The sequence below is a fragment of the Choloepus didactylus genome, chromosome 1 (genome assembly GCF_015220235.1).
Source record: "Choloepus didactylus isolate mChoDid1 chromosome 1, mChoDid1.pri, whole genome shotgun sequence".
In the NCBI taxonomy this organism is placed as follows: domain Eukaryota; kingdom Metazoa; phylum Chordata; class Mammalia; order Pilosa; family Megalonychidae; genus Choloepus; species Choloepus didactylus.
This window is the reverse complement of record NC_051307.1, coordinates 72,522,588-72,548,147: the sequence shown is the minus strand read 5'-3', so window position 1 is coordinate 72,548,147 and position 25,560 is coordinate 72,522,588. Positions and strand designations below refer to the sequence as shown.

The 25,560-nt window shown below is 37.3% G+C and overlaps 2 protein-coding genes across 16 annotated transcripts in view; one reads left to right on the top strand and one right to left on the bottom strand.

The window, feature by feature from the left end:
• Positions 1-22,685, bottom strand: part of BBX (BBX high mobility group box domain containing) — a 312,533-nt gene extending 289,848 nt beyond the window's left edge. For 8 of the 15 annotated variants that reach the window (XM_037835081.1, XM_037835063.1, XM_037835091.1 and 5 more), the window contains exons 1-2: positions 22,549-22,685; positions 19,286-19,357 (exon numbers count right to left, since the gene is read on the bottom strand). The gene's annotated coding sequence lies outside the window, so the exon portion shown is untranslated. Of the gene's footprint in view, positions 1-7,064; positions 7,149-19,285; positions 19,358-20,172; positions 20,189-21,473; positions 21,537-21,976; positions 22,146-22,548 lie in introns of those variants that run through there. The other 7 variants (XM_037835086.1, XM_037835075.1, XM_037835065.1 and 4 more) reach the window with 7 other exon arrangements.
• Positions 21,057-25,560, top strand: part of LOC119515629 (basic proline-rich protein-like) — a 575,210-nt gene continuing 570,706 nt past the window's right edge. The window contains exons 1-2 of the mRNA XM_037811751.1: positions 21,057-21,132; positions 21,928-22,483. Of these exons, the coding sequence (XP_037667679.1) occupies positions 21,057-21,132; positions 21,928-22,483 (632 nt within the window). The remainder of the gene's footprint in view (positions 21,133-21,927; positions 22,484-25,560) is intronic.

Genomic DNA, 25,560 nt, shown 5'->3' with positions numbered 1-25,560 from the left:
AATTCAGCCTCATGTTTAATTCATCCATCAGGTAATTTCTTAATGTCCCTTTCCGTGTCAAGTCATGGAAGACATACTTATCACCCATGCAAATAAGACAAAGTTCAACAATTCCATTCAGTGGACAGGAATTTAGTGAATGATCACCAACATCACTAATTTAATAAAGATACTATTTTAGAGCACCGTAAATTCTTTCCAATTTTTCTTAAAGTTCAACTATGTATAACTACAATTTATGCCATCTCTCTGATTGTAGCTAAGAATTAAGGTTTCAGACAACAAAAATATTTGAGAATGTTTCAGTTTTAGTTGTCAGAGAAAATACCTTTCTAGTCCGATCTCATTATGATATAAAACAGCTTGTTTAGATAATTGTACTTGAATAGCTCTTATACATTTTTAGCACAAGGAAATAAAGCACTGATTAATCTTTCAAACTATCTTGAATATTATGAAGTTTACCTAACTACTCATTACTCACAAGTCAGAATAAATAAACTAGCAGAGCAATTATGTTAATAGACCATAACAGAAGCTGCTTGGGTGAGAAGTAACTCAACAAATCAGTATGATTACTTTTCCTTCTGAAAATATAGCAGGAGTTGGGGGAAGATGAGGAACCATATATTAGTTTCAGGTACAGTAACTCCATCACATAGGTAATGAAGTAAGACAGTTTTGCAGGTGCCAATATCATGCCCAAATAAATGTCACATTTTAAATTAATAAGATATATTTAAATAATCTTTTCTTGGATTAATATTACGGTTTATGTGGGTTTTTATAAAGGTAAATATGTTTTTTGTTATTTAATTCAGAAGCCCTAACCCTGCTCAAAATTTTGAAAAAATAAAAGGGTAACAAAATTCAAAGGAAAGATACAACTTCTTACAGAAATTATCTTTGTCTCATGTGAGATAAGATGGTGCTTCTCCATAAGGATATGTCACTAGAACATCGTGATCATGATTTATTTAATCATGCTGGCCCCGGGTATCATGAAATCTAAAAAAATCTGGATTAGTTAGCCAATAATGGAAACAAATAACCAGCATTCTGACAAACGGCTTATATAAGGTCCTTACGTTACCAATACTAAAATTACGTAAAATTTACGGACAATAGTAAAAATAAACAACTAGCAATTTATGGGCACAAGTAGCCTAGAGAACAAGTGTCATCTCAGCAAAGTTTAAAAAGTTAAGGAATCAGAATATGGGTGGTCAGTTCCTCTTAGATCTCAGACAGAGCTGATCTTCAGGGGGGGGACAGAAAAGTGTGTGATAATTCAAATAAACTAATTATCTAATCAATCTGCTGTGAGCTAGGAAGCCAGGAGAGAATCTCAGGACAGGTCAGGTATACAGCATGGGAAAACTGGTCAATGGCTAGTGGGACATAAATAAAAGTAGAGGGTTAAGGATTACCTTGAGGTTTCACATATAATATTCCTACTAGAAACAATTAGCACCTCTGAGCAGCTTCTACCAAACTGTGAGGGGGGTCAGCGAGAGGACTATTTCAAACTCTGTTTGGAGCCCTGTATTTTACAATCATGTCACTGAGTTGAAAGAAAGGTCCAGCAAAACTGTGGCTTTAACTACTGAATGCATCTTCACTACCTACAGGGCAAGACCCAAATTCAACCAGGGGAACACACAGACTATGCAAATAATAAACTAGGAAATGAATTTCTGCTGAATATCCCACCAATTGCCACTCCTTAAAGAAGAGTGGAAAAAGGTAATTATTACTCATGTTAAGGAAATAATTCCAAGCAGCCCAAAGATAATGAAGGCATTATGGTCTTTCCAAATGTGGAGGGAACTAAACTTCCATAGTTGTCGGTCGCCCAAAACCACCCTTGAGTCAGACATGCAGCATTCTAAAACCGATTGCATCCAACTAAACTAAGGTACTGATCGACTGGCTATCACACCATTCTCTGACAAAAATTAAAAGCTTTTATTTCCATTGCCACTGAAAATTTATAAAAGGTTCATTTTTCCTTTTATTCTCTTAACTCAGGAACTCACAGAGCATACTTTCCTCATCACAGGTTACCAATTTTTGGTACATTAAAAAATCCCATCAAGTTGCACTTACATGAGTGTGACAATTAACTTTTAATGATGGATAAAAGAGATAGATGCTATAAGTCATTTCATATTCTATTACTGCACCCATATATAATAAGGAAAGCTCCTTTATAAAGGTCAGGAAATTTTCTTGTTAATCAGAACTTTTAAAAGACAGGCTAACTTTGAAAATATAATAAATTGGATGGACCAACAGGTGTGTAATAGAATATAGAGCCTTTTGTCCATACACTGCAGAAGCAAAGAAGGGTCTCCATTATCTATTCTTTTAATTTAATTTCTATTATGTTCATAATTTTTAAAGTAATGATTTCACAATCAACTTTTCTTTTCAAGAAGTATATTTATAGATTGTATGTAATGTTTTATTGATCTGATGTCTAAATACATGATCTTCCTATATAACTTCTTATAGGGTCTTCAATACTCTGCACAAGTTGTGCTGTACACAACTCTAGGAGGCACTATTCACTTCAAGGACAGCATAGATCTATGTATTTATTATAACAAGGTCCTGCAGTTGGTAGTAAAGCATCTTGTTCTAACAAAATGTGACAATTTCCTCACATTTGAGAATACAGTGTCTCAAGAAAGGCATACCTTTTTTTTTCTAATTTACAAAATAGACTAGCAACAGCAAGGACTATTTGGCTCTTATTCTATGGAAGTTCAGGATCATTCCTCATGAGAACTACCAGCAGCAGAGCTCTGATCAGGTACTAAGTTTCCTCCCTGAACTCCAGAGCAGGTTATTTCTCCCAAATGAAACTTAAAAAAACCAACCATGTAAATATTATCTGGAGTCTTTAACCCACTACTGTTTAGTCCATATTTGAGTGGATTTAGTCAGAATGACCAAGGAATGTGATTACCACATTCACTAGAACAGTTTTAACAGGGCCACCATGAGGTGTCGCAGTATGCAAATCAGTAAAATTATTCTCATGACCAAATTCGTTACGGTTTTAACAAACTTCTTTTTCCTGATCAACAGCTATGGGCAGTTCATACTTTCATGGATAGAACAAAATCTACCAGCCCTAGAATAACCTGGAAGGATCTTCTGTTTAAAGGATAGCTGCTTTAACACTGGGATGTTTTTTCCTAAGATCTAACTGTTATAACCCTCTGGCATTTGATAAACTGGCAAGCCATTTAACAATGTGTTATTGTTTTGCAAATTCTTGCTGTTTTCACAGGACTCAGGGAGCTAGCTACACCAGAGCCATGTTTCAGTTTATTATCTGCTACCAAAATTATGTTATACTACAAAATAAATTAGAAGTTAACCAGTAAGATAAAATGATTTCAAAGTTAATATGTTTCATTCTAATACATAATATTTTACGGTTCCTTAATCTTTTAACAATTTATAAGCAGCAACAAAAAAACTGTCATATATCCCTGCAGTGAATATGGTCCCATTAAATGGCTTAAAATGTTTTCTACATGATTTTAGAGCTAGAACACCAAACTAGAAGTCTTACATCTTATTTTCAGCTCTGATATGTACATAGCCTGGGTCCTAGTTCCTTAATTTGGGCCCTGGTTTCTTCACATTTACAATGATGGATTGTATTACTCTAAGATCATCTGCAATATCCCTTTTATTGCTAAAATTCTGTCATTCTCTTTTGATTCACATTGTCTGAATTCCAAAACTATTTTCCTTTTTATATTGTGGCACAACACTTATTAAAAACAAACACACAGATATTTCATTTCTTAGTGTCCTATATAATGTGATCTTTTTATATTTCAGAATATAATATATATAAGGATATATAAGGATGCCTAAACATTGACATTACCACAAGCTTAGAATGATTCAAAAAAAACAAAGTTACTGTATGTGGCAATCTGCATAACAATGTAGGAATGCAAAATAAAGAAAAGGTAATTTTATTCTAGGCTGGAAGGCCTACAATCCAGTAGGAGGAGTCAAGACAGGTACATTACACAAATGTCATTTGGGAAGCACAAGAGTAAAAGCATGGACTTAACTGGAAGAATGAATGATCTTGGGCAAGGTGTCTGGTTTCTGAGACTCAGTTCTCTCATCTGAAATGGAGACAATACCTACCTTATGGGGTTCTTGTGAGGTGTTTAAAAATTGAGGGTGAGGAGGCACTCCACATTAATTGTCTTCATGACTATAATTTCCATACTCCATTTAAATGAAAAGCCAAACTGAAGAAAAGAAAGTTTATAGTTTCTAACCAGTGTTATCCTAACACGTTGCTTCAATAAGCACATGCTTCTGGCTTTTATTGAAATTCCAATTTTTAAAACTCTTTTTCAGCCATTAATACTATACCATGTTCCAAAGTTGGTATGAATACTCACATACAAATTATAAAAATTAAGTTGAAAGGAGCCTATTGAAATATTCTAAATATTAAAATTGCTTTTTTTGTGAATCCTTAATATTTTAAATAAAGAAGTTCTAAAGCTCTAATGCAATCAATCTTTTATCATTCTGCCATAGTAAAATAATTACTAGACCACTTCACTCTTGGGGAATTTTGAGATAAGATCCTAACGAATAAAACCTTTCTACTAAGCAAATATTAATTGAATAAATGATCCTGAAATAATTTTTGGATAAAGATATCTCCTCTTCTATAACTGACAAAGGTGCTATATTGGATTCTCTAACTGGTCTATGAAGCCTCCAATTTTTATGGCGTACCAAATAAAAATATCCTTTAAATTTAAACGCAAAACTTTGGCATGTACTTCCATTTCTTTGAAAAAAACACAGTTGATATAAAATTACAGTCTGAGTTAGCTCATATACCTAAATATCTAATTAATTTTCATTATAATTTCAGAAATATATTTCACAAAGAAACATCCTCAATACATAATCCAAATATCACTTAAGAATCCTAAAATACACCTCAATACACATTCGTTGTCAATGTATAAACAATATATTTCATTTTCCATTGCAAGCTGTAAAAAGTCAAATGGACAGTCATTCTACATGATCTTAGAACACTGATTTAAAAACACAAAGCAACTTAAGTACACCAGAAATTGAAGAAATCCGAGGCCCATTTTAGTGATAACACGGAAGTCACAGGGCATGAACAATTAAACAACCACACTGTCTATGCCATTGCTGCTCCAGGCATTTACAATGATGTAGGTTAAAAATATAGTTCAAAGAAGATAAATTCTGCTTTATACAGTAGGCACCTCTCTAAAGAAGTAGCCAGAATACCTGGGTTCTGGTCTCAGAGAAGTCACTACAAGCTCAGTGAGCTCGGCCAATTCACTTGACAACTTTGGGGCTGCTTCCCTCATCTGTATCATGGGGATAATAGATACCCTACTATCTACCTCACAGCACTATTATAAAGAGCAAAGAAGATAATGGCAGTGGAATCACACTGTAAACTCTAAAATGCAATAACAAGTGAGCCACTGTCCCTTTAAGGGTGACAGTCTTGCAAACATTAAAGATTTGATGACAATGACTAACAGGCTCAGAACAAAGAAGTCTTAACTGTTCAAAGTCTTTATTTGGAGACCATGCCAAAGATGGAGGAGGGCTCTTTGAAATAATTTTTATTCAACTCTGGGAAGCTGGACAAACTAGACTTTTGCAAGGGGAAAGAGGAACTTCCTATGTTTACTGCAAGACATCAGAAATGCAAATTAAAGCATAGTAATTTACTAATTGTGCAGATGTGAAACTTCTTTAAATAAGCATGTCCTAAATGAAAGTGAACTGTAGAAGGGGGTGGAGGAGTTACCTGTTTTGACCAGTGTGTCAGAGCCAAAGAAGGATGCCTATGTCTGGCCAGCCTTTAAAGGAGAGAGATGATGGCACAGTTTTCTCAGGGAGGAAATGTTTGTTCTCCCCAACACTGACTATGCACAATAAAATGCATGATAGTTTTATTTTATGGCCACAAACTAGAATTTTTACCACTTTTTAAAGAGGAAGTCTGAATTAGAAAATTCCAAAAAGAGGAGAGAAAATGCAAAGCATGTTGTTTTATTTATTTTCAATCCTAATTGTAATAGTATAGGTTGGGATGATCCATGACATATCCCAGCTTTGTAATGGGGAAAGAAGTAACAGGATAACAGCATAAATGAAATAATTTAATTATATACTCCATTTTCTTGATTGATAATATGTTAATAAAAGTGCATTAATAATATTTAAATAAACAGATAAATGTGCTTTTGGCAGCTCTGGTCACTAGAACACCGCTGGGGATGCAACCATGCCAGAGCTTAAAAACATTTCTACATAACACATAATCCCAGAATCACTGGCTTTGCTTCCACTGGGAACAGGTTCATTTACAGACCTCTACTCCTGATGTTGACAGAGTCCTATAGGCTCAGGGCCTCCTATACCCAGTACACATAGTATAAAACAGCAATTGAATTCAACAAATAGTAATCAGATACCAACTATATTATATCCTAGGCACTGGGGTTACAAAGATGAGTGAGATCCAAATGTTATGCTTAAGACATTCATAGTTTTTGCTTTAAGATCTGAGGTTACTAAAGCCATTCTTCAGAGATGTTCTTGGTACCATTCTGATGGTCTGTATCTTTCTGCCTATCTGCAGCTAGTTCATCTCCGTACACTGTCACAATTTAGGGGACCCCCGTTTCATACCCATGAATCTATGGCCTCTGCCAGATCCCTCATGATGAGCTAGACATTGTCCATACCCCTCCTCAGCCAACTAATACCTGACTACCCATTAGGCAGCAGGGATTTTTATAAGTATGGGAGATACAATAATGAACAAAAATTATCTCTCCTCTTACCAGACCCTCATGATGAGCTAGATCCTGTCCTCATCCTTATCAACTAGCCCAATTCTATGTGTTCATTCAATAGTATGCATTGAGCTGCTACCCTGTTCTAGGTAGCTGGGCAGATAACAATGAGCAAAACGAAGTCCCCCATCTCATGGAACATACCTAAACTTGATGTGATACTGCCCCATTTTGACCACTGGTTTCCAAAGTCGGGTTCTCACAGCCCAGGAAGTGCACAAGATAATACTGGAGTGAGCAAGAAGAAAATATTACAATTTTTCTTTACATTCAATTTATCTACTCTTTTTTCATTTCTAAACCATTTATATTTTATAACATACATAATAAATTAATAGCCCAGTACATATAATTTACAAATAAAGATACATATATCAGAGATACATGCTCAAATTCTTTTACTGAGGTATGGCATTTAAAAAGTCTGGAGGCCATTGGCTTGTATGATACCACACATTTGAGATGAGGTATTTGGTGGGATTAGCCTGGGCCCTCTGCTAAACCTGTTCTGTTTTTTTTTTTCCTGTAATAGATTAAGCTTTTTATAGGGATGCCTAAACATTAAACTATAGTTCAAAGTTCAAGTCCACTCCAATATCCCCTCCTTAATCATCTCCCTATACTCCCCCATCCCCTTCATCTCATAGATATCCTAGCATCTTTACTTTCTACTTCATGTAGAAATATATGTATATCATTACTATACTAGAAACATTCTGAGACCAAAGACTTGTTATTATTCTGCAGCCCCCTGTAATTCCTAACCCAGCTTTGCACACTCTGAACATCCAACAAATGTTTCGCATAAAATAAAGACAATTCAATATATGGTACGCAGAATTACCACACAGATACAACAGAGGCCAATTACTTGTTTTACCAAAGATTGCTCTACTTCATAAATGACTAGTATTGGGTAATACTGAGTTCCTTTAAGCAGTTTCCTTATGTCTACTTTACAGATCATTGATTACTTAATACAGAGACCCGGGAATAGTAAATCTGCAATCTGTAAAATTAGGAACCACTGCTAATTGAAGATCAATCTGAAATAAATGTAAAGCATTCTGAAATTATAACATGTAAATATATATAGCTACATTTTGAAAAACTAAGTCAAAACTTATCAGTACACGTCTAATGAAGAAAAGTACACATCACCCTCATTCTTAACACATATATGTTAGACTAGAAAGCCATCTAGCGATATTTGAAATATATGTCAGAGATGACATATATGGCCACATTAAAAAATATATAGAAAAGATAATCCACTTCCTAACTGATTCATGCTCACAGTTTCTTATGCTGTAAACTCATCACTGGATATGTGAGAAAACAGGCCCTCACATTTGTACTCTGCACCCACATGTGATCACATTCCTAAAGATATTTCCAGCTATAGAAAACTCTGTATGGGTTTACATTATTCATGCAGAATCTAAAGGTAGATTATTAAAAAACAACAACAACAAAAAAACCACCTCTAGCCTTATGATCAATCTGAACGTGTTCCCTGGAACTATTAAGAATATATTGTACCAAGCAACATGAGAATGTACATCTACATGCAAAACTTACAAAGAAGTTCGTTATTTCCATGAGGACTGGTAAATAACAAAATCCACGAGATCCAAATGGATGCATTTCTATGATGTCAAACAGCCCCAAATCAGAGAATGGAAGAAAGTGTCACAAGTTATTATTCCTTGTGCCTCTGTTCCTCTTGCTGCTTTAATGTAAACATTAGGGTCATTACTGATGTTGTGAGCATATGCAGAAATAATTTCCCAGATCAGCTTCTTCTTTAGGATTTCACTTATGAATTATTTGTTTGTTATTAAAGCACCCAGGGTACGCATCTGGAACATGGAGCACAATATTTTAGAAACAAAGTTTTAATCTAAACGGAACTGATGTCCTGAAATGACCAGCCAAAAAAGGGCAGGAAATAAAACTAGCAGAAAACACATAAAAGCTGAGGTGTAATAAACCCAAAAGTCATGATTAAAAGAAGCCATAATGATGGTTTGAATAAAGGCAAAGGGAATCCAAAGATCAGACTCAGACCCCTTTGCATAAAAAGAAGGAAGACAAATCTCATCCGTGCCCTTTGTCCCATGGCTTACTAAACTACAGAAGTCCCAACTCTAAGTACAGGTTAAAAACATCCTGAAAAATCTGAAAACTGCTTGAAAGAAGTACTGCTGCATATAATTTGTAATACATAATCCTTCATGGAAAAAAACCAACAACCACATTTTCCCCTCTATATAGAATCCCATGTTGTGTTTACTATTTGGGCTTTAGAAAGCTTATTACTATACTCCTAATTAGTATAATTTACTTTGCTATACTGGTTTATAACATTTTATTGGCATGTGCTTGGACCTCTGGGCATCTAGCTCAAACTTATTATTCTACTAACACGCTTTTAACATCACTTGGTATTTCTGGAACTCTCTTTGGAGATGTTATACAAAACACTTCCCCTCAGTTCAATCATGTTATCATTACACATTGTGACATTAAAAATAATAAATGAAAAGAAGTCCAAAATAATTAACTGTAAAATGACTTTTTAATATAAATGGAAAGATCTGCAAAAAAAATTGTCAGCAGTCTTTTAAATATACCAGAAGTCAAAAGGATGCAGTCACATTTAAATAAGAGCCAAAAAAGGTTTAGAAGCCTGCTTTTTACAATCCACTCCACAGTTTGGGTCAAATTAGTTTTATAACCTTAATGGTAATTAGGGCAAATAGTGCCATAGCAAGAAACTTCCTACCCATTTCAACATCCCGTTCCTACGTTGAATTAGCCAGGTTTTCACTGGTATTTATGCAGCACTATTTTTACGCCACATCTATTAGAACAATTAGCATGAAATGACCTACATAATAGTTTTATCTACAGTCCTTTTCCCGCCAGTAGAGCATGCTTGATTTGAGGACAAGTACTGTTCCACACTTGTCTTTACATCCCCAAAGTCTAACTTAGCACCAACACGCTGTAGCACTCAATCTATGAATGTTGAATTAAATGATAATTTTTGCTACTGAGTCTCACCAACACTTGACAAAATTACTTAATTAGAAAAATGTGACCCAAGAAAACAAGTCAAAAGAAAGATGTCAAATGCCCTAGCACTGAAATTAATTGTTTAGCAACCTACTTAAATGAGAATAGTTTGGAAGTGGAATATGGTAGCAGGATGAAACACAACAAACACCTTTGGTAAATTATCATTTAGCTAAAATAATACAAGAAGAGCATATTCTTAACAAGACCATCATCTGCAAAATACAATTTGCAAAATTAGGTAAACACTTATTTACATGTTTCATGGATTAGAGAAAGAGAAAAGTCATTTAAAAAAATCAAAGAATTACAAAACTTTCATCTTCTATATCTGAATTAGGCCCTCACTTGCTGAATTTGCAAAGATAAAAAGAATTTAATTTCAGTTGAATAGGGCTGTTAGTGCAAAAAAAGTTACTTTTTATTTTCTAAATGGTTTGCTACTTGTATATAAACGTGTAATTGATAAAATATCTTCTACTTATCAGAGTAGAAAAAGGTTTTTTAGGAAAAATAAAAAATACCCATAGGCCACTTTCCAAAACTGATGAATTAGTACTTTTTATTGACCCTATATCTAATTCATGTTTGTTCATCAGAACTCTCAAGAGAAGGCCATGAACCTGCTTATTTTTCCACAAATACTGAATTTCTTTTCAAAGTAAATATTTCAAAAAACTATTTTATAACACTATCCATGTTATATTTTTAAATTCATCTAGTAAAATACATTCACCAATTAAGTATTACAATTGCCAGAGTACAAAAGTCATATAATGGTCGGCTAAGAAAAGTCAATTCCCCAAGAAAGAAGGAATGATTTCTACTGACATATCAGAGGAATTAATAAATATTAAAAACAATGAAAGTTGATTTAGACATTTCTATATTAGATATACCAACCAGAAAGAAAGGTGGCGAAACATCAATTCGTAAACTAAGTTTGGGGCTAGTTCCATCTTTAAAAGACAGAGATGAAAATTTACACAGTCCCAGCTTAGAGACTCTCTCCCAGCACCTTAAAGTGATAGAGCAACAGAACTCCAACAGTTATCACTTCCAAAGGGAGAAGATTTCTCTTTTGGGAGAAAGAAAAATTGGAAATTCTTGGCTGAAAGTGACCCCATTGTTTCATTTCTAATATCTTGGAATGTGGCCCTAAAAGCAGGTAAGTATAGAGAAGTCCCAGGAGAGAGTGACACTACAGAAAGGCATTCTAAGCATGACACTGTGACTTGCTAGCTGTGTCACCTTGGACAACTTAATCTGAGACTTGCTTTTCTCATCATTAAAATAGGGTTACCTTCTCATTAGAAAGTTGTCATGAGAAATGAACGAAGTTGTATATATAAAACTTGTGCCTCACAAGGAGACCCTCAGTCAAAATCATCTTTCTCCCTTCTTCCTAATGTAAAATATTATTTGGATAATTCTTCTAAAAATCGGCATTCAACATTCCCTTAAATATAAATGAAATTGTATAGTCAGTCTATACCCTAAAAAACAAAAATGTTTGGCACTGTGAGTTTACTTCAATTTATTTCATAAAAACAACAGATGTTTTGATTTCCCATAGTCCTGCTAAAGGAGCCTCATAATCCCTACCTCCTTGACACTTCTATGTAGGGAACTGTATAAGTCTCAAACTCATTTATCAACAATTTTATTGTATGTGTAGGGGTAAATACTGAAAGTGCTTAACTAATTATTAAATTCAAATAAACGTCAAAATTTCAACTCCTTACTTCCATTCACAAACATTTGTAGCTAGCATCACAGATGTACCTTAATGAATACAGTAACGGACTATGAAAGAGATAGATAAATAGTAGATACAGCTATAGATGAAAGGGGGGGAGGTGGAGGGTTATTGTAACTTCAGTAACTCAAAAGATATTCGAAGTTTGACAGCTGGATGTAGAGATTTTCTCATTTTATTCCAAGTTCTACCATGTCTCCTTTGCAATCAATGAAAACTACTTACACTTGGATGTGTTTTGAGAGGTATACCAAATTGAAAAACAACTCAGCATTTTTTAATATTAAAAAAAATCAGCACTGTTAACAAGACTTCCTCTGAATTAATCTGTGTCTTTCCTACACGAAGGGATATAGCCATGTCAATAAGTAATGAAAGAAGGAAAATTTTCTTTAGTCATTAGTTTCAGTCTATACCGAATGAAGACCAATTTAGGCCTTACCATAATAATGGACCAGATATAGCTAGTATTCTATTCCTAGAGTGTCATACAGACTCTTCCTCATATCATACTTTTCATTTTTCTGTGGTGTTTTTATAGGAAATTAAATGTAAGCAAGGTCCTAACATTTCATCAATTATTGAATAAAAGTACCTCAAACCTTTATAGAACAACTGCAACCCCAAAACATTCTCACTTGAGAACAGACTAAATTTGCAGAAGACACTTGCTATTTTTGCTTTCCTGATAAATCAAAAAGCAAGGTGCAAGTGGCAATACAATAAAAGGAATTACAATCCATTCATGAAAGCTTTATAACAATAAACTATAATGAGTTTTGGTCACCATTTTATTATATGAGCCATTCAACATGGTAGAAGTTTCAAATGTTAGAAAAACTTCAGGTGTTATTTAATAAAACTAAAAACCATAACAACAAAAAAGAATCACAATGTCAAAATGGATAGGCAAGGTTGACTTAACTGTGTCCTGTGTTTTTTCTTCACTAGGAGCCTTTCTGGCTATCCAACTTAGAAGGTGCAACTGATGTTAACTACTACCACTTTGCTTATCTGATTTTATAACATTTTGCCTTACTCCTTTATATTTGGAGCCACTGGGTTTCAACGAACAGTTTGACTGAGTTACCATATAATGTTAAGCAACCTTCCATAATTCTTGCAATCAACTCAAAGTGTGCAGATGATCAGTGATCAAAATTAGCAAAATGATTCTCATTGTGCTAAATGGAGCAATACCAGATCATTTCACTCTGTGGACTAAGGAAGTTAACATAACAAGATGATAGTCCTTTATTTGAAAGCTTTAAGGTCTAGGTATGCTTCAGGATTCAGATTTTTGTAGGTTTTAAAAAGGTAAAATGGTGCATATAATAGCACAAATTGCATAACATTCATAGCTAGATCCAGAGCAGTACTCCATAATCACATTAACATTTCTACAGCAAAATATATGAATATTCTTTCTAAATGGGCTTTAAAACTACTTTAAACAGTACCATAACAATGCAGGTCAGGTTTTGCCACCAAGTGAGTTTTGATAACAAACTTATGGGGAAAAAAAATTTAGTTTTTCAGAGTTTTTCAGAGCTACAGATCAAACTACACAAGCATTTTCAAAATATGAAGAACTTATTAATTTTTCACAAATCAGAAAGCACAGCAAATTAGAAGTATAGCAAAGTGAGAAGATGTTCATGGCAAATATAACCTCAAAAAATGGGAAATGCAAGTTACTTAACTTATTCACATGTATTTTATTTAAAAATAAAGTTCTACGTTAGAGGCACTGTGCATTTGAGTAAGCTAATATTATTTAAGAACCCTGATACTTGCAGTCTTCCGCACTTCCTTTGCATTTGACCACGTGTTGCATTTGCACTAGCTTTTGGTTTTTGGTTTTTAGATTGTTTGAGATTTCAGGAATTTAGTGTATTTTTCATTCATCTTATTCTCAGTTTGCCCCTCTTTTTTAGTTAAGTGCCTACTTTGTGCAATGCAATTTAAGTGTTCCAAACATAATGCTTCTCAGTTTTCAAGCCTACATACAAAGGTAAGTTTTAACTGGCTGTGAGAGGAGTGCTGCAAGTCATTAATTACTAACGAAGTACCAAAAATTGCAAATGACTATATATACATATACATAAAAGTGAGATATTCATATACAAATATACATACATGATGAACATACATATATGCATGTCTTGTGTGTGTGTGTATACATACACACATATATGTGTGTGTGTATATATGTATTTTTCAAGGTTTTATGATAACATCATCTCACCTGTATTCTAATAGCTCTTGCACTGGGGAAAGGAGTGGTTTTGAGAACACTGAACTACCTGTAAAACCCACAGCACATTTCTTTTATGTCTAAAATCAGGGAAATCATAATGCCCCATGTGTAAACATCAATCACCTGTGTCTTGGTGGAAAAAAGCTGAGAACTAATGCTCTACAAAGCCATCAGAGAAAGGGTCCAGTAGTGTCAACTAACTACATTGAAATATGAAAGAGCTATTCTCTTATCCTATGCTATGTCACTCTGATTTTTAAAGAGTCGGGAAAAACTATTTCCCAAATCTGAAGGTGCATTGTATTTAACTGCGGTATGCCTCAGCTTTTCTTTCCTTTTTTTCTTTCAGGTTTTTCTTATTATTTCCTTCAGTAACATATTACTTGTCAGACACCTCACATCTAGTAAAAAAATGCACCAGTGTATCATGATAGGGCTAAGAATCATTTTAAAGAAAACAAAAATTAAAAGGAATAGTTTCAATGAATTTCAAACTTAGTGGGGCTGGGGTAAGGTGAGTTACAACCATAAAAATAGATATATCTTGAGTGCTGTAAATGAGTCATTACATACATTATTGTCTTGTGTAATTACACTTCTTACAACTTTGCATGCTCAGTATTAATATTGCCTTTTTACACATAAAATAAGGGAAGTTTAAGAGACTAGGTGATGTGTAGATTCAAAGTCCCTCAGGTAGTAAGCAACAGAGGCAGCAGAGCTCTTTGCCTGGCAAAGCCTCTGCTCTTTGTACAATATCTGCTACTACAGACTATCTAGAGGATGACGAGGGCACTCTCATTTGTGTAAATATGCAGACTGAAATACATCCACAGAATCTAGAAGCTAGAAGGGACCTCAACAGCCAATGAACTCTAACACCACATACAATGCATGACTCCCATTCAATATTTAGCCTTCTGTCCCTTATACCACTCATCTGCTTCAAATCACCTGCAGTACTTATTAAAATGCAGATTTCTGGGCCCCAGATGCAATGAATCAGAATATCTGGGATTGGGACCCCGGGACCTCCATTTTTAGCAAACACTCTAGGTTGGTGTTTTTTAAACTGTAAGTCTTAACATCAACTTAGTGGATGATGACTTTTTTTTTTTCAAATAAAATAGTACAGAAAAGACTGGATTTGTAAAGATTAGATAGGAATAGAAAATATCAGAGGGCATTGCTGTTAGTACTGTTTCTGTTTTTATATGTGGATTGGGAAGTAAGTTATTTCTTACCAGAGATCTCAGTCATCTGAATGTAGTTAGAGGAGAAAATCTGAGGTTACATATATGTTATTAAAATGAAATTTTAAAAAACTAAAAAAAAACTTTAAACAGTTTCTATTCTACTTATTTCATCTTTAAAATAAGTTATCATTGTTTAATTTTTTCTTTTACAACAAAAACAAAATTGTATGTCCTTTTTAGCATCTCAGTTCTCCCATTTCAGGAGTTTCTGTTTTACTCCTTAACGTTTTCATCCAAGGGGCTGTCTGACAATCGGTTGAAATACTTAACCAACATTTTACAACACTTTCAATGTTTTCTAAGACTTCATAAAATCCAACTCATTCTGATTAAGTTTTACTTTGTATTCTTTTACACCCTCTTCACTGTCTTAAGTTATTTCACTATCTAGATACTTGAACTGACTCGCATATTTGAAATTATTAAGTTTAAATTTTGGTAGGTGTGTCGATGCTTCATGGTCTATACTTAAATCTTCAAGTTTTTTTTAATTCCTTCATTCTCTCATCTCCTCTCTATTTACATGTGCTTTTATAAAGAATCCTTTACAGGCATGACCTCTGGGGTTTCTCTCATGTAACTAGTGCTTCCTTCATCACCTTATCTTTTCCTTTAATAGGAAAAAAAAAACAAAACCCCATTAATACATGCGACTTTTCTGGATATATCTTTGCAGTTTTAAAACGATGTACTGACATTTCAAGGAACTAAAAATTGCCTTCTAAGGGGCAAGATGAACAGATATGAATGTTGAGTGAAGTTGTATTCAAAAAGTGCTTTCTTCTGGTACGACAAAAAATACAGAAATATCTACAATTTGACACAGTATATGTAACTGCCCTTGAGGAAGTACAAACCTACTGACTGAATTATAGTCACAGAATCTTCAAGCTGCAAGAACTTGCATTCAGTGTTTAGCCTCTGTCCTTACTACCTTCAGAGCAGTGTTTCTCCAAGTGTAGTCTGAGGATAGCCTGCATATGATTTACCTGGGGCATATGAAAAAATTAAGCAGTTAAGTTAGAATGGTTTTGCTGGAGTTGGGTTTGTTTTCATTTCATACTAAGGGGAAGGAATCCGATTAAAAATATAGGAGAAATACCCTTTGCCTTGAAGACCTATTTTAAAAAGTGCCCTGAATGGGAAACGTTAACAAAAATGTGGTGGGCTTCAAACTACAAGTTCAAGAGATGTGTCTCCTTCTTAAGTTAAATGCCTATTTAATTTTAAGTCTTAAAATATAGGTATGCAAAGTTGTGATAATGTAATATGCCAAAATTCATTGGCTAAATTTAGTAATTTAGAGTATTTAAATATCCCAATTTTAAACTGTCTGCACATTTATGAGGCACTAATAATAATTTCAGGGATTTCCTTTAGTATAGCAAAAACAGGCATGCCTATAATGAGACTTTTTAAAATGGGCTTGAGATGTGGGGCCTTTACTAATTCTATTAAAGATTTCTAATAGAAAAGTAATGGACATTCCTAGTAAGATCCACCTACAAACATGACCCTTGCTTTTTAACCCATGCTCTTCAGAGAAATGTAGGAAAAGGAATACTTCAAGTAAGTTGGTTGATAATATTTAGTAATCGTGTTTGGTATTTAACTGGAAAATGTGGCTTTATTAATACTTGAGCCAACTAATTGAGTTAGATATTTATGAGTTTCATTACATTATTTTAAGACCTGTTGTTCCTTTTTACTATAGAAAAATTTACCAATTACATAGTTACAGCACAGGCAAACCACAATTAAATGTACATCATCTCTTTTAGTCAAAGCTATGTTCTAAATTCAATGTATAAACAAATTTCCTCTATTTCAAAAGATTAAGGATAAAGATCCAGTCTATAAGATAAAAGGTATTAAATGTTTTTCAAATTATATTAAAATAAAGGCTACCTCACAAACTCTTAAACCTGGAACATCTTTTTCTTTTAATTTGAATACAAAGATCAAGCTGAATTTTAAATAAGATCTCAAAATTTTTCTTTACTATCTAAGTCTCTAGTGGAAGATTCTTCCTAAAAGTGCCACAGTACATCCAAAGATGTAACACTCAGAAACAATCTAGATGAACCTCCTTTTCAATAGCCAGCATAACATGTGAAATACATATCAAGATTTCAGTTTCAAAACTTTTTAGTAAGAGATTTGCAGAATAATAAAATGGGAAGTTTGGAAATTTCATTTAATAGAAGCAAGAACTTCTTTAACGAAATTCTTATTTTGATAATTAAGCCTCAAATCTAATAAAGACATTTTAGATGCCATTAACTGATAATTCATTGTCACTATGACTTTTTAGATCACTATTACAAGTTTTACACTTTAAAATCTACTTCTCTGACCTCAAAGACCAAGACTGTCCTTGAAAATATTGTTCGTAATGGAACAGTTATTTTATATCTCAAAAAAAATAGAAAAGTTCATCAGATAACTTTTATTCTAGAAATGACTAATTTCCACATTAATTTTAGAATTGGCACAATACATTTCCACAGGTAAAGAATTAACATTAAAAGTTTGCTCCAGTGAACAAAATAATGTGGCTCACATGTATAAATGCGGTGTTCTTTAGTAATCAGGAATGCATTTTGAATACTTTTGCCATATGTTTAAAATTGAAAAACTACTCTCTAAACAAGCTTTAAAAAAATCAGATGCTGAAATTCACATATTTTAGCGTGTACTAACTTCATCTTACAGAACGATCTCATTCTGACCATTTCAATTGGCCTAGTATACATGTGGCATATTATGAAATCTCCAATTGAATGAAGCACGTAATTATCTGAAATAATATAATAGTTGGAGTCCATAAAAAACATTGGACACAGAGCTTTTATTACATGAATCATCTAAAATACTCATTAATGTCCAAGTTTATTTTGTTACAGTGTAGAGACTACCAGAAAGGCCTGGTCTTCATACTTAATTCCTCTTACTACTCAAACACAACGTTTTGGTAATGTAAACAATGTCCCAGTGAGCTAGGAAACAAAACAGGTCATTAAATTTTCTTCCATGGAAAACTAAGTTCAAGTTCAATTTCATTAACAAAGTATAATCTCCATCCTCACTATAGTAATATTACAGAGCACCAGAGCTGATTTACACAATTTAGTGCAACTAACATGTTAGCAACCCAGAGTACCTCGGGTGTTCCTTACCATGGAGGGGAAAACTTGCAAGGTGGTTCTCGACAATTTGAGCTCACCATGTTGCTTTAAAATACACTTTAAAACCTCAGTTTTCACCTGGACCATTTTATTTCACAAACTTTTTAGATGCATGTAGTCGCACATATATCATTTCATCAATTTTTTCCACGTGGGGGCATATATTTCAAAGTTGCTATATATTGAATACACAGGCTGTTAAAATATTCCCAATTTCAAATAAAATTAAGAACAATTTGGACACAGGTATTTACCTTTGGAATATAGTTCATTTACTACAGCTAAGTGCTAGATATACTACATTAGCCAATCCACCCTTCCCCACTCCAAAAGTAACTGTCACACAAACAATACAGTTTACCCAAGAAAGAGTGCCTGGGAGAGAGTAAGCAAATGTCAGTCACTATAATTAGAGGGGCATTCTGCACAATGTTTCCTTGGGTTTTTAATAATTCTCTCCATTCATACCCTGCAATCTTTCTACAGTATTGTCTAGCATTAAATTTCATAGACCTTCAACTGTGTAAAATGTCATTATCAATTAAATGCCTATTTGACAATAAGTTTTCAAATGACAAACACTTGCAGATAATCACGAAGGAAAGCTTAAAGTCACCATCTTAAAATAATAATAATGACCCCCAGATGAATTCTCAATACTAAGAATCATAAATTGACTTCTCCTGTGCGAAATTCAGCGAGGCAAGCTTTCTGGAGGTGTTGCGACCCCAATAAAGCATCTCTCTGAGTGAACAACAGGGATCCTTATATTATTACTAATACCCATCCAGCTTCCCTGTATGAAGAGTTTGCATACTTACCCAGGAAGGCAAATGGAAAGTACACGAAGAGGAAGGTGAACTGCAGCAAAGCCTTTGTCATATGATAGTGACCTATAAAGTATCAAATAAAGGTACATCATCAGTATGGTAGGGTTTTACAATAGAGTCCCAAGTGCCCTTAACGTCTATGCAGGAAGAACCCAAAAACGTGAGTTCACCTCCCCAACAACCCTTCACCTCTCTCCAAGCCCCACGCAGGAATCGTGGGTCAGGAAAGCCTCCCAGAATCCAAAGGCAGAGAATGGGGAGCAGCCCAGCTGGCATTCCAGGGTGCCAGCACCTTTACTCCCTACTCCCCGTATATACAAAGCAGAAAGTTGATCCATTCTGCAAACGCAAAATCCACACCGCGATCAACTTGCACAAGTGATTGCCGCCCCCAGGAACAAATACACCAGTAACCAAATCATAGCGATCAATAAGCAGCCCGAGTCTCTGCCTTGCCCAGGAGCCGGCAGGAGCACGGCGGAGGCGGCAGCAGGTCCAGGTAACGAAGCCCTCAGCCCTGCGGACCTGGGCGGCCACAGACGTCGCCCAAACGCCTGGGCCCGGTCGCAATCTTGAGATGAGAAATCGGGAACCGACCAGGGAAAACACATTCGCTAGAGCCTCTCGCGGCAAGTGCAGGGCCACTAGGTCTGCTAGGTCGGGGTGGGGGGTGGGGGAGCTAAGAAATGGAGAGGGAGGGAGGGAGAGCGAGGGATCCCACCCTGGCTTTGTTGCTGGTCACCATCAACTTTGCATCTTAGTACAAAATGTCTATCTTAAAGGCTGACAAGACAGAGCAGAGGGAGAAAGACACAGGGAATAGAGTCCATCTTGCTTTGGGGAAGAAGGGGGAGAAAAAAAAAATGAAGTGCAAATACCACACTCTGGACGTAAAAGTCTGCTAAACACCTTTCCATAGCGGAGGAGCAACGAGTGGGGTGTCTTGGTCCCCATGTCCGCTCGAACTGGCGGCGGTCTGGACAGAAAACACCTCCCTCTTCTCCTCTTCCTCCTTCTTCCCCTCCTCCTCCTCCCTCTCCTCCTCCTCCCGCGGGCCCGGCGAAGATCCCGCCGCCACCGCCGCTGCACCCCGGGGAGGCACCGCCGCCGCCGCCGCCGCCACCGGGCCCGGCGCTGCCATTCCGGGCTTGGACCGCGCGGCGCGGGGCGCATGGGGCCGGGCGCTGGGTGGCCGCACCGGGACGTCCTCACCGGGGACCCCCGGCGTCCCCTCGCCTCGGACTGGCCACAAAAGTAGCGCGAGCAGCGGTAGCGGTGGCGCGCGGAGGGAGGGGGCGCGCGTGGGGGCCCTGACGCCGCGAGTGGACAACCCCAAGGGATGGCGAAGAACGCCGTTCCTCACGCCGGGAAAGTACCCCAGTCCCCTCCAGCCAGCCCCGGGAACCGCAGCTCGGCGTCCGCGGCCGGGAGACGAGAACTGGACGTGTCATTAACAGGACAGGCAATGGTTTCAAAGCCCCAGGCCAATGACCATTAGCCGAGGCAGAGCTCGCTCCGTCCCCATCCCCCACCACCTCCACCCACCTTCCCCTCCGTCCCCCCCCCCACCACCTCCACCCCTCCTCGCGAAACTTTTCAACAAGATCCACCTGGACTAATTTGTCCTCAGTTAAAATATTGACTAGACCCTACACACCAGGAGGGAAGAGGAATGCACGCTTTATTTTCCTTTCTACAGAAAAGAAAGCAAAAAATAGCTTCTCTCCGTTTCTCCCTCTCCACCCCCCCTACTCTGTCGTACATGTTGTGTCTTAGCTTTTTGCATCGTTTCGTTTTACCTTCCTCATTTAGCAGAAATTATCGCAGATATTTCACACGTAAACGTGTTCCAGATTCTTGGATTCAGGGTCCTTGTACATTATAGGGCTTGGGTCTGGTCTCAGTTACGTTAAGTTTCAGACAATACCAAAAAATTAAATATATATATATGTATATATATTGAATTTCTGAGGGTAGGCGAGCGAGACAAGGTGGAGGAGGAAAAGAAACCTCGAGTCTGATTTCAGTAATTTACTAGCGACCCGGATCGCAGCAAATAACAGTGTAACGAGTGTGGCTTAAGAGGACTGAGGAGCTCTTTCTAGAGGCATCGACCCCATCCCCGGATAAAGGATCTGCAAGTTTTCTGTCATCGCGACCATGCAATGCCATAACTTACCTTCAGAAATAAGACTTTAAACAGCCAAGGCCTTCTTCCTCCCCTCCGCCACCACCCCCAGCCTCGCTCTCTCCACCTTAAACTTATTGACACAACATAATCCCACATTCAAGCAAAATCCTGACATAGCCTCCCTCCTCTTCTCCCTCCTCTCTACCCTCCCGTTCTCGTTCTCTCGCCCCCCCCCACTCCCTCCCTTGCTCTTTCCCTCCCTCTTCTCTCTCTCCCCTTCTCCCTCGCCCTCTTCCCCCTCTCCCCCTATTCTTCCTCCTGGCTACTCTGGCACTAAAACAGCACTTTCTCTACTCGCCGCGCATTTGGTTAGGGGTGGGGGGTGAGAGGGCACCGAACCACGGGGCCGGAACACCCAAATCCCAACTCTCCAGATGAACGAGCAACTGTGCTGCTGTTTCTGGTCACCAACGTAAACGAAACGTTTAATAAATCCGCTGAGGACTGGATCCTACTACCTTCCTCCCCTGCCCCTGCTCCCCAGGCCCCACCTCCCCGGCAGTCGAGCCGGAGCTGGGATTCCCGTACTTTCGCCGAGATGAAGTTTGGGGCTCCCCGGGCGGCCAGGAGCCGCCCGCCGGCGTGAGGGCTCTGTTGTTGTTTTCCTCCCGCTGCTCTTGCTCGCTCGCCGGCCCCCGTGCCCCTCTCGAGCGGCGCTGCCTGTGTGCCGAGAGGTGCTGGTTGCAAACGCAGCCTGGCACTGGCTGGCCTACTACTCCCCAGCCCGGCCCCCAGCCTCCCACTCGCAGGGCACTGCCTCCTCGTCCCCCGCCGCCCGCCCGCCAGCGCGGGCGCCGCGACCCTCGCCCCCGACCTTTCCCGACCCAAAGTTTTGGCGGAGGGGGAAAGTGCCCACGGATTCGGCCGGCTGGCGGCGGCTCCGGACGCGCGGGGTTCCCTCCGTCTTCCTCAAGTCCACCCTACCGGCTGCCGCCACCGCTGCCGCCGCCGCTGCTCCTGCCGCGGAGTCCTTGGGGCTGCAGCCCGGCGGCTCGCAAGTGAGTATGAAAACAGAAAGTGCGGGGAGAGCGCCCGGGAAGGGCTGGGGATGGGGGGCGCTTACCTCCCGGGCTCGCCGGGCGTGAGGGTGTGTGTGTGTGTGGCTCGCCCTCAGCGGCCAGTCAGGGTTGCTCTATGGGAAAGTGGAGAGGAGCTCACGGAGCCGCTCTGCCTCCGCTTCACTGTACACTGCTCCACATACAGTACATGCAACCCAGAGAGACTGAAAACACTCATTTTGTATAAGGCAGCCTGCCATTGGCCAGCGCCTTGACGGACAGGCCGGGCAGCCAAACAGGAAGCCTGTTACACCCAAACACACTCACACATATACACATTTTACAGAGACACACAAAGATCATCACATTTTCTATTTTGTAATGTTCGGAACCTGTAGACAGTAGGAGAAGACAGGTAGAGAGGCCCAGCAGAGTGGGGTAAAGGGTAAAAATCCTTCCTGCACCAAGTTGCAAGGCTTGAAACTGGTGTCCTTTTGACTTGGGAGGGTTATGGTAATAAACTACAACTCCACTGGATATGGAAGTGAGGGTTTTGTTTTTTTTTTTTTTTTTAATCGCTGCCGTGTGGTGCCCCATGGAAAGACGTGCATTGTGTTATGATTTTACTGCCTGACCTGGCTAACAACAAGTGGCCGAGATAGGCTTTTATTAGCTTGAATTTTTTTTCTTTTTCCTTTTTTTTTCCCCCTCTTTTGGTCAATGGGTTAGCTATCACATAGGCCAAAATAGTGCAAGATGAGTTTATTAAGACTATCATGCTTTGAGGTTGCTAGTGCCTCGTTCGTAGGTAAATTCATAAAAATCAACCAAACAATACACGGAAACAAAGATAAACATTTTGCTGAAATAACCAGTCTACTTTTAGATTGGTCAGAGAACTGCCATCACCTGTGTGGGCATGCAAACTACTATAAAGTAGAATAAGTCATGGAAGATTCGCTATTGACCTTGTTCCTTAAAAATAGATCTTTTGGTTCAGTGTATGCAAGATTTATATTCTATATTTTATATATATATGTATATATATTGATCTTTTCTTTACATATTTCACATCATGTGTTGGATGACTTTTGAAGGTGGTGAACCTAAGGGCTGTTCTTCCTGATTTTTTTTTTCTGTGATGTATCTTTGGCAGATTATGTTTGATAGTCTGATATAAACAAGCCAACAGATATACATTCTAGAACCATCTCTTTAGCTGAGTAACCCTGGGCAAGTTATTTAGCATCTTTAATGCTCAAGGTTGGCTTTGCTTTGTTATGTTGTTTTAAGATTTAAATAAGTTTCTTCCAGACATCCTTCGTTAAATATTTGTTCAGCACCTACTAAGTGCCAAGCGTTACCCTAGGACCTAGACAGTTTGTTAAGGTTCCTTCTGATTTAAGAATCTGTGAACTATTCTGAAATTCAAACATTTTGAAGATTAAAGAAACACTATGGTTTTATAGCCTAGATGCATAGGTTTAAAACATAAATGAAATTTGAAATAAATAATTTGAATAAATAAATTTGAAATAAATCCCCTTTTATTTCTTAGTTGGTGGTTTAAGGATTTTCTTTCACATCGCTAAAGTTACCAAGTGAGTGTGTGTGTGTGAAATAGAGGGAAAGAATAACAGATGGGGAGAAAATTAAGTTTATGAAGTTTAGAAAACAAACAATGGTATTTAGGAATGGGATGTTTCATTTGTTATGTCTTAAAAAGGAAAATAGTTTTTAAAGGGAAAAGGATATAAAAATCAACATATTTTTAACTGATTTCAAAGTTATATTAATGACTCTCTACATTTAGTCAACAAAAGGAACAAAGTGTGATTTATCCACATTACACTGCTCTGAGGTCAGTGCTAGTATTATAATCTCTATTTTACCCAAAAGGAAAATGAGACAGGGAGAAATTATATAACCTCCTCGATATTACACAGAAGGGAACTTAAACCCAGCCCAGTTTTGAGTTACTTGACAGTCCTTCCTTCCAAATAGTAAAATCCAGAGATGAGAGGCACATGGGAGAAAAACCAGAAAAACTTTCTTAGAACTTCACTGTGCTCCCTTTTGAAGAGGGAAAAAACAACATACATAGCTAGCTGTATTTGATAAGCTGGGCAAAATGTGCATTATTTACCACTGTATTTACTTTATGAAAAATATAAAAGACCAGTCCACTCCCCACCTCTATGCCTAACCCCAACCATGGGAAAACATTCTGTTTCTTTATGGTCACTAAGATTTTTTGTTGAATTTGGGTTAGCTTAGCAGAATTATTTAGAGCCATAGTCTTCAAGCTTTTAGATCATGTACTGCTCTTAGTAAAAAATATTTGAGCATGTACCCCCAACGAATGTATGTTTATATATACATTAAATACATGTGCCACTATGTGGATATATACCATTTGTTATTATAAAGCATAAATCCACAAAAACTAAATGAGAAATCATGAAATTAAAAGTTTGACTAGAATTCTTGTATCTTCTTCCCACACATCTATGAAATAGTCATAAATCTCTGTATGTCCTGGGTTTTGCACACCTGTTTGGAGACCACTGACCTAATGCATGCAAGGTACTAACAGACCAGGGATGAGCCAGAAAGAAAGGAAGGATAGGGTGAAAGTGCAAGAGAGCATAAGGAAGTGCATAAAGACTACTCCTTTCAAGTCATTAGTACTGGAATTGGAATGGGAGAATGGCACTTTTTTTCCAGCACATACTAAATATTGGTGGTATATTGGGCATCATGTTGCAGTATAAGCTTTATTATACTTTTATTTTTGCATAACATTTGTTGACAGATTTCTCTGTGCTAGGCACTTAGTGCACACTCCTTGAAAAAGTAATGAAATAAAATTCTAATCTCTTGTATGATAGATAGGGCCTTCCCACTAAGTAAGGAAAGGAGGCTTACACCTAATTTAATGTAGTATTTTATAGTTTAAGAAGTACTTTTTAGATTTGTTATTATCTCATTTAAGAGTCAGTATCAAGAAATTTTAAATGTGAGTGATGCTCAAAAGTTAACAAATGTGATCAAGACAAATCATAGCTTTCAAAGAG